The 8,538-nt window shown below is 43.4% G+C and overlaps 2 protein-coding genes across 3 annotated transcripts; both read right to left on the bottom strand.

Moving 5' to 3' along the window:
• Positions 1–244: 244 nt before the first annotated feature.
• LOC116352757 (uncharacterized) lies at positions 245–2,155 on the bottom strand. Its single transcript, XM_031818430.1, has 6 exons — positions 1,935–2,155; positions 1,316–1,518; positions 968–1,060; positions 762–857; positions 507–617; positions 245–337 (listed from the first exon to the last, which is right to left on the bottom strand). Exons 1-6 carry the CDS (start codon positions 1,966–1,968, stop codon positions 245–247), a joined length of 630 nt encoding a protein of 209 aa, XP_031674290.1. The 5' UTR covers positions 1,969–2,155.
• A 97-nt stretch (positions 2,156–2,252) lies between these two features.
• Positions 2,253–8,358, bottom strand: LOC109876684 (zinc finger protein 135). 2 transcript variants are annotated; one of them, XM_020469073.2, is made up of 9 exons: positions 8,010–8,358; positions 7,372–7,574; positions 7,021–7,116; positions 6,828–6,923; positions 6,471–6,581; positions 6,005–6,128; positions 4,872–5,823; positions 4,598–4,656; positions 2,253–4,390 (listed from the first exon to the last, which is right to left on the bottom strand). In XM_020469073.2, exons 2-9 carry the CDS (start codon positions 7,507–7,509, stop codon positions 2,793–2,795), a joined length of 3,174 nt encoding a protein of 1,057 aa, XP_020324662.2. In that variant the 5' UTR covers positions 7,510–7,574; positions 8,010–8,358; the 3' UTR covers positions 2,253–2,792. The 2 variants fall into 2 exon arrangements, with proteins under 2 accessions (XP_020324662.2, XP_020324661.2); XM_020469072.2 differs by lacking the exon at positions 8,010–8,358 and adding an exon at positions 7,896–8,007.
• Between the last annotated feature and the right edge of the window lie 180 nt (positions 8,359–8,538).

Raw genomic sequence — 8,538 nt, 5'->3', positions numbered from 1 at the left:
GTGACGACTCTGACGGATGACAAAAGTGGTCGGCTCAGTGGTGACCACCATTTTAGGGGTGGACAGAGAGGAGAGGATGCTGTCGCCCATGGAGGAGGAGAGAGCAGCTGAACGAGAGAAGACAAGAACTGTGTCGTAAAAAAGACCTGTGAGTTTTAAAACAGTACTGTCTACAAAACGTTGCATCATGATTTGGTAATCATTACAGGAGACTTACAAGGTTCTCTTTAAATGTCCAAAACTCTTATGGTGCTGGAGAATGAGGTTCAGATTTTCTGGGGTAGACTGCATTACACTCCTCCAGGACTGAAGGGGCAGAGCTGAGCCATGTCGCGGTCTGAAAGGAATGTGTTTTAGAAATGCATTTTATATTCAATCACCGTAGCCTAAGAATTGTGGTTTGTCTTCCCAAAATGTACTATTCCCAACCTGTGCTAGATTTATGCAACATCCAATATCAGAAAGGCTAAATTGCCAGAAGCTATGCATGCCACAATGCTCAATACCTGCTTGAGATCTGGTACTGGAAACAGTTGTTCCAGTCTGGAGAGGAACTCCCATGTTAACGTCTGCACCGCTGTGTCATAATGTCGGCCATATTGTTCCGGGAACACCTCCTGTTGGGGGAACATTATTTAAATGGAGGCAAGGCGATGGATTGTAACTTTTCCCCGGGCGTGACACTCCCATTGTTTTCAGTAAAACCTTGATGTAAGCAGCGCGGTCCTGCAAGAGGCTCACAGCGCCGAGTGTAAAATTACCTGAAAGAAGCACTCCCTCTCGACTGGGTCCTTCAGCAGTGATTGGACAAGCACCACAAAATTTGATTCAGATGCTTCCACCTCTGCGTCTCTGTACTGCAAGACAGTAAACAGATACAATCATCTCATCACATAGTGGCTGTGTGCACTCAAATCCACTTGGAAAACAACCAAGTTCTGTTCTAAAAGGACTATAGCCCACTTACTCCTGTGCATCCTGGAGTAACAGTGGGCATGCTGTCCAGGTAAGGTTGGATGGTTTGAGGGTCGGCAGGGCCTCGGCACAGCTCCAGAACCAACTGAATCACACAGTAGAAACAAGTATTAACTGTGGTACAAACATGTAGCTGGAGAAACCATGTCATTGTCATCTCTCAATCAACTCAGGTGGGGTGTACCCATTCATAGGATTGCAGACAGTTACATAATGTATAGAACAGACCCAATTCTCCACTCATCATCATAGGAAATTCTCTGTTCAATATATTTCATTTGCGCTTTTCAGGGCTCTCCATCCAACTGAATAACCCTATGCCCCCTGACTCGTCTCTCACCCGTGCTCTCAGACCTAGAATGAGCTGAGCTCTATGTCTGTGGCTCAGCAGCTCTGGAATGGCCTCTGTCACCAGAGTCACAAACTCCTCCAACTTCTCATAGTGCCTCACATCTCTTTGCTGAGCCACCTGCCACATGGCAGCAGACAGGAGCCTCAAGGGTGGAACCAGGAGGTGCAGAGAAGAAAGACTGAGAACTGGATCTGAAATGTAGGTGTACAAATTGACAAACATTCAATCAGAAGTCAGAACACTGTTCAAAATATATACAGTAGTAATATATCATTATGTCTGTCAGCTAATGATGCGGACAATAATTTATAATCTCGTCGTTACAGGATGGGGCTCCATAGAATAGAAGCATCAGACATTAGCCTTTGTCAGGATTAATTTGCATTAAGCAATAACTTCACCATTCAAATTGTCTTTACTTTAAATTGATAGCTAGTTAGATAGGGTTACAAGCACACTTGGCTTAACAATGCAGTCATAACAACCGATTTTAGCCGGGGATTAACTGATAGCTAACTATGCCACTTTTTACATGGGGCTTTTGATATTAGTTCTGCAGATATTAGCTAGCATGGTAACGTTATCTAGAAGTTATTTTATTACACACCATTGACGTCTTTAGATAGTCCACATGCATCCATGGCTATAAATATACGTATGTAAAAGCGCAGAATAATTTGAGAACAAAATTATTTGACTGCTCCCCAACGAGTGAAGTAACATCGATCTACTTCCCCAAAACTTCCGGTACCCAAGACTGGACTCAATTTTCGTTCCGCCTGTACCTTTTCCAAAATAGAAGTCATAGAAAAGAACAAGCTCTCCAAGCTGCCGGCCTACATTACTACTAACATGGCTCTGTTAGATTTGAGTTGATTTCCTTTAAAAAAATATTGTAGCCTACTGCAAGACAAAAAAAGCAACGTTACTTGTATTACCTTTATTACCTAATGAATACTCCGTTAAAGATACATAAGTTTTGCCTCTGGGGGTGCTGATGAGCCAAAATGTGTCCATTAGAAAAGGAAATACTGTATCGTCTATTGACCCGAGATGGCAGATTGATTAATATTATGTATATCAGCCATGAAGACAACACTCGAGCCTACATATTTTCCCTAATTTTTGAACATAAGAGTAGAGGCCTGCACTCGCCTCTCAACAACCAGCCTGTGTACCGGTAGCAACTGTCCTCTTCATTCTGCAAAGGAAGGTGTGCAATACTTCTCTCTTTTAATGTCAAAACAAAGTAGGTAATCTAAATAAAAGAATATGCCCTTTGATGTATGATTCCTGGCAGCAAAAAGCACATCTCAAATATACAATCAAGTTCCAAGCTGTGACAGAATTAACAATTCACAGTATGAGGCTCAACTCTTGTTGTTACAGGCCTCTAATACAAATGGCCTGTCTTACTTTACATTCCAAAAAACAACATATGAATAGCAATGACACAGCAATATCCTCAACAAACAGCCTCAACTGCTGCATGAGTTCGCTCGTGTGTACGCAGAAGATGCAATCTGTTGTAAGCCTTCCCACATTCAGTACACACGTATGGCTTCTCTCCCGTGTGGCTGAGCATGTGTCTCTTCAGTGGAGTGGTGCTGTTATAGCGATTTCCACACACGCTGCAGGAGTAGGGCTTCTCTCCTGTGTGTATACGCTTATGTACTGTAAGATAGCAGGACTGGGTAAAACTTTTCCCACACTGCTCACATTTGAATGGTCGTTCTCCAGTGTGGTAACGCTGATGTTTCACCACTTCGGAGTAAGTTAAGAAACTTTTACCGCACTGAGAGCACATATGTGGCCTCTCCCCTGTATGCATGCGATTATGCCTGGTCAGATCAGTCGACTTGGAAAATCTCTTCCCACACTGTGAGCAGGGGAAAGGACGCTCCCCTGTATGAGTCTGTAAGTGTTTCTTTAAAAACCGATTGGCCTTGAAAGTCTTTCCACACTCCAGACAAGGGAAGGGTCTCTCCTCTGAGTGACACTGAAGGTGTTTTGACAATTCACCAGAGGACAGAAATCTTTTTCCACAGTCAGGGCAAAGAAATGGTCTCTCTCCTGTGTGAATTCTCTCATGTCTAGTCAAGATCTGTAGTTGTGTGAATCTCTTTGGACAATGAGAGCACTGGTAAGGCCGCTCACCTGTATGAGTTCTCTGGTGTTTGATCAAGTTCGATAGCCTTGAGAAATGTTTAGGACAATGGGAACACAGAAATGAACCCTCTTCCTTATGATCATTCAAATAGTGTTGCCTAAGACAAACTAGCTGCGTGAAGTTAATGTTGCATATTGAACACTGGAATGGTCGCGCGCCATTGTGCATTTGCATGTGTTTTGTGAGGGCATCAGAGTTCTGACATTTCTTCAAACACTGGTTGCACTGCAGCGGGTCACCACCGGAGTGAATCAGCTGGTGTCGCTTCATTTGGGATATCTGACTGAAAGACATGTCACATTCTGGACATTTGTGTTCACCCTCTTCGCTGGGACACCGCTCACTCTCAAGGCCTGCTGGGAGGTTTAACTTGATCCCAAAGTCATCAGAGACTGGCGAGTCTGCTAAATGAGCCACACTGCAGTGTGTCTTTAGATCTTCCTCCCGATCGAAGCCCTCTCCACACGCGCAGCACTGGACCGGCCTTGACCCTAGGCCCTTTCGTTGGTGTCTTTTCAAGTCGAAGGAATACTGGAAAGTCTTCCTACATTGGGTGCACCTGTAAGGCCGCTCCCCAGTGTGGGATCTCTGGTGTCTCCTCATATCTGTCGCTCGAGAGAAGGTCTTTCCACACACAGAGCATGTTTTGGAGTGTGATGTATGCTTGCCAGACTTCCCCAGTGTGTGGGGAATGTCTGAGAGACATGGGTTCAGAGGGGTGCTGCTGGAAGACCCTGGAGGGGTTTCTGTTTCATTTTCTCCAGCAGCAAGCATCCTTCTGTACTCCTCTGGGTGAAGCGCTTTAAGGTGTTGCCGGAGGTTCACCTCGTCGGCATGGTTAAAAGAGCACTGAGAGCAGGCGAAGACAAGAGAGGGAGCCTCCACCGTCCCACCTGCAGGGGAACAGAGAAAGGAGCATACTGTATATTTAGAAAGTTATCAAAAATTATAATCCAACTTATTCTAAACCAGGCATCTGGATCATATTCAACATTGCCAAATCTATTCAATTAAAATGATGAAACATTCAGAGAATTCTAACAATATCCAAGTGTACCTATAGTACCATAGAAACCTTGTGTTGATATAACATCGCAAACCTTTATTTCCATTCATTGTGGAGCTGTCAGAAGTGGCGCTGAGGTCTTCAGAGTCTTCCCTAAAGATAGCGATAAAGCACAATTGATGTCCAATGACACTGCACTTGATTGATTTTATTTGACAGTTTAACAAAGCCATAGAAAGTACAAACATGTTTAAAACGTGACAGGGATAACACAATGAAGTCAATGACGCATTTCCATTGTGATCCTTTTAAAGTAAATGGTGAAATTGCTTTAAAACCTTAAGTCCCCTCCCACCCCTCATTCTTACCTTGGGTCTGGAGACAGGTATAAAGGGACACCCCAGGTCCCATTAGCCTCCTCCAATGCCTTGAGCTGCCCTCCATTGGGACCTCTTGATCCCACGGTCTTCATCTGGAGTCTTGTGTTTCTTCTCAATGGTTGAGAGGGGGAGGACATTTGGAGAGGCAGGACACTGACGTCCAGTCTCTGGAACCCTAATGTGGGTTTTTGGTGCAGACAGGATGGGACCAGTTCTGGCTGGTTCATTACTTCTTGTGGCGTACATTGGGAACTTCCTTGATCCGTGACAGTTTGGGGGACATAACCAGCTTCATTTCTCTCCTGCTCATCCTTCTCAAGACCCTCCTCTGTGAAATCATTTTCTTTGTGTAGGTTCTCATTGTGGTTGGACAGTCTGTCAATTGTATTCTCTGCACATATAGGCCCAACTAACTCCGGATGTTCAACATGCTCCACCTCCTCATAAGTAATTTCCACCTCTCTATTCATTGACTCCAGATCCACACACACATCCCCCACCTCTGCGCAGAAAACAGCTTCCTCTATGTTCATGGCACTGGTTCTCTCTGAAACAAGCTCAGCGTCTCCGTTAGGATGCCCCACTTCCTCACAAATAACCTCCACTTCTCCCTCTTGATGTTCTTCCTCGCTTGCATTGGCTACCATCTCCCGCGCTTCCCTATTCAAGTCAGCCTGACTGTCTCTTTGGTTCTGTGACTCAGTCTTCTCTATACTAAACTCCCTTTCCTCTCTGGTGTATGTACAGGTCCCCAGCTCCACTTCTGCATACTCAGTCACTACTACAGACTCTGTTTCCATCTCTTCACCATATAAGGCTGGGTCCATACAACCATCCATCAACTCTGATTGGATCTCTGTTTCTGTCTTTCTAGTGGCCACCACCGGAGTGAGAGACAGAGAGGAGAAGATGCAGTCGCCAGCAGAGGAGGAAGAAGTTTCTGATTGAGAGGTAAAAGGAGACAATTACAGTGAGATGTTATTTATTTTAATAAACTGCTGGGATATGAATAAAGGGGAATGTTACAATCCTAAAAGCATTTCCTTGAATCATTCAAATGTAACAATTTGCATACCTCCTTAACTAATTCTGGATTTTTAAAACATTTTTAAGTGGTTTACCATTGGTGTCCAAATATCCTAGTTCTCTATGATGTTGCAGTAGAGTCTTCAACTGCAGAGGCTGAGATAGAGAGTTGACACACTCTTCCAAGACAGAGGGTCCAGCATTGAGCCAAGACACTGTCTACGAGATGGGGAGCACACATGAATATAATATGCAATCAATCAAAATCAGTCCAGTTGTTCTTCAATAAAATATTCTAAATGCCCATTATCTTAAATAAAATGCTCCAAGATGTCTCATCATGTCTAATACTGAGTAACCAATGCAACGTTTTGTGAAGAGTGCTGCAGTGCTCCACACGAGATGTGTCAGCATGTAAATTCATCGTGGGCATTATGACATGAAAGAAAGATGCAGACATTCTTTATGCAAACATTCAAAACAAGACAACTTTATTCACAAGCTCATGCTTGATAACGGAGGTGTGAGGAGTGGTCTATTGACGAGGTTCTGCCTGAGTACCTGTTTGAGGTCTGGTACTGGAAGGAGCTGCTCCAGCCTGGAGAGAAACTCCCACATTAATCCTTGCAGGGCAGAGTCATACTTGGGTCCATAGTCTACATGAAACACTTCCTAATGGGAGAGATGAAAAAGACAGGGGGGGTCAATTATTTGGCTGGCTACTTTTCACATACAATTTCTCTTTCAAAGATTAAATGTAGCCTAAGAACATGAAGCGGTAGGTTTATTATCACAAAAAAAACATAAAACATTGAAAATGTAGCCTAGATACTACTGGTTTCATCTGTTTTGTTATACCAATGTTGACAGACCATACAAATGTTCAAATTATTGTTTTTTTTAAAACCATATACTGACCTGGAAGAAATGTTCCCTCTCAACTGGGTCTTGGATAAGAGTTTGTACCAGTGCAAGGAAATTTGATTTAGAGGCTTCCGCTTCTGCACAACAAAACTGGGGAAATAACCTCTTGAATAAATGTACTGTAATTCTGACAAGATCGAGTGAGAGAACATCATTACAGGGGATTGAGGAATATCTTAAGACTCACGTCTGGATCCCCCGGATGTGATCTTGCAGCGTGGATCCTGTCCAGATGGCTCTGAAGCCCTGCTGTCTGCTCCGTGCGGCACAACTCCAAAACCAACTGGGGGAAAAACACAGATTAATCCTACAAGAACACTGTTGGGTGAACAACTTGGCCTAACCTTTCTCTTCAAATATTCCATTACCTGTTGTTTCATGAATAAAATAGAATTCCTTGCAACTCATTACTAAATTTACCATGTTCTTTTCAAGTCACAGGACAAATCTGGATATATAGATTTTGTGGTTTTCATTCCTGGTCATTTTGGACAGTGAAAAATGTGTGAGTCAAATAATCATCACCTCCCTCTCTCACCTTTGCTCGTAAGCCCAACATGAGCTGGGTTCTCTGTCTGAAACTGAGCAGCTCTGGAACCGTCTCTGTAACAAATGTCACAAACTCTTCCAGCTTCCCGTATCCCATTATATCCCCTCGTTGTGCCACTTGCCACATCGCTGCAGAAAACAGCCGCAGCGGTGGGATGAACAGGCGCAGGGCAGGTAGAGGAAAAGACAACCCTATGAATGAACATATCGCAGGCAGTAAGCAGCTGCACTGACTGGGCTAAACAAGAGCACACATTGCTAGGCTATGACTAGAAGAGGAAACTACTTGCTATAGCTAACTACGCATTGTATTTTAAATAGATTATGTCTGAATGCAGATCGCATAAAAGCGATCACAAATGGAAATATGCATCGATTCCATGCAGTTACACCATAAGTAGCTAGCTACAGGGCTACAATTGGAAAGTTGGCTTGCTAGCTGGAACCCCTGCCTGCTCTGCTTCTGTCTGGTGGAAGCTTCCAATCAGTTCCCTGCGACAACTATAAACTTACCCGTATTCACCTCCGGCTCCGTTAAATTCCTATCATCCATTATTATCAGTCACAGGGACGTCCTAAACTAAACCCAAGCAATCATTGATTCATTTGGCTGAAAAATCTGTTTACCTGGAAGTTATTATTTTTTTCTCATTTTGCAGGAAGTCGCTTAAAAAAACATTAGTTCCGGTTTATATTCGCCTTCAGAATAAAAATTACGATCATGGGAAATATCACAGATTGAACAATGAGACAGGTACTGGACGTATAAATATGAAGCATCCGCTGGAAAGTTTCCACTCGAAAGCCCACTGACGGGCAATGGGAGAAGATGGAACGAGATGGATTTTGGCCTACATTCTGAACATTTTCTCATTAATGAAACATTTGATCTCAATACAGTTTTCTGTTCCCAAAACTAAAATATGTTATGGATAGAGTGGTCTAAGTTTTGTCAAAGTTTTTTTAAGCGCGTTATTTAGGAGTGAAAAGTCGAATTGAGTTATTGCACACGTGCATTTCAGAGTAGGCGTTCCCTAACGGATATATGCAGATGTTTGCTAGAATGGGCCAATAGGATCTCGCTCTCTCGTGCTTGGCTCTGCCCACCTCCTTGCTTGTTCTTCCTAAGAAAACTCATCTGTTCCCATTGGAAACT

The sequence above is a fragment of the Oncorhynchus kisutch genome, unplaced genomic scaffold, assembly GCF_002021735.2.
Source record: "Oncorhynchus kisutch isolate 150728-3 unplaced genomic scaffold, Okis_V2 scaffold1384, whole genome shotgun sequence".
NCBI classification, from domain to species: Eukaryota; Metazoa; Chordata; class Actinopteri; order Salmoniformes; family Salmonidae; genus Oncorhynchus; species Oncorhynchus kisutch.
This window is presented reverse-complemented; position numbering and strand designations above follow the sequence as displayed.

Coding starts and splice junctions, on each gene's coding strand:
- LOC116352757 (XM_031818430.1), bottom strand. CDS start 1,968: ATGGATGCATGTGGACTATCTAAAGACGTCAATG. Junction 1,061..1,315: donor TTCTAGGTCTGAGAGCACGG/GTGAGAGACGAG, acceptor TGTGTGATTCAG/TTGGTTCTGGAGCTGTGCCG. Junction 618..761: donor AGAGGGAGTGCTTCTTTCAG/GTAATTTTACAC, acceptor TTCCCCCAACAG/GAGGTGTTCCCGGAACAATA.
- LOC109876684 (XM_020469072.2), bottom strand. CDS start 7,935: ATGGATGATAGGAATTTAACGGAGCCGGAGGTGAATACGG. Junction 5,824..6,004: donor AGGATATTTGGACACCAATG/GTAAACCACTTA, acceptor CCTCTCAATCAG/AAACTTCTTCCTCCTCTGCT. Junction 4,391..4,597: donor CACAATGAATGGAAATAAAG/GTTTGCGATGTT, acceptor GTTCCCCTGCAG/GTGGGACGGTGGAGGCTCCC.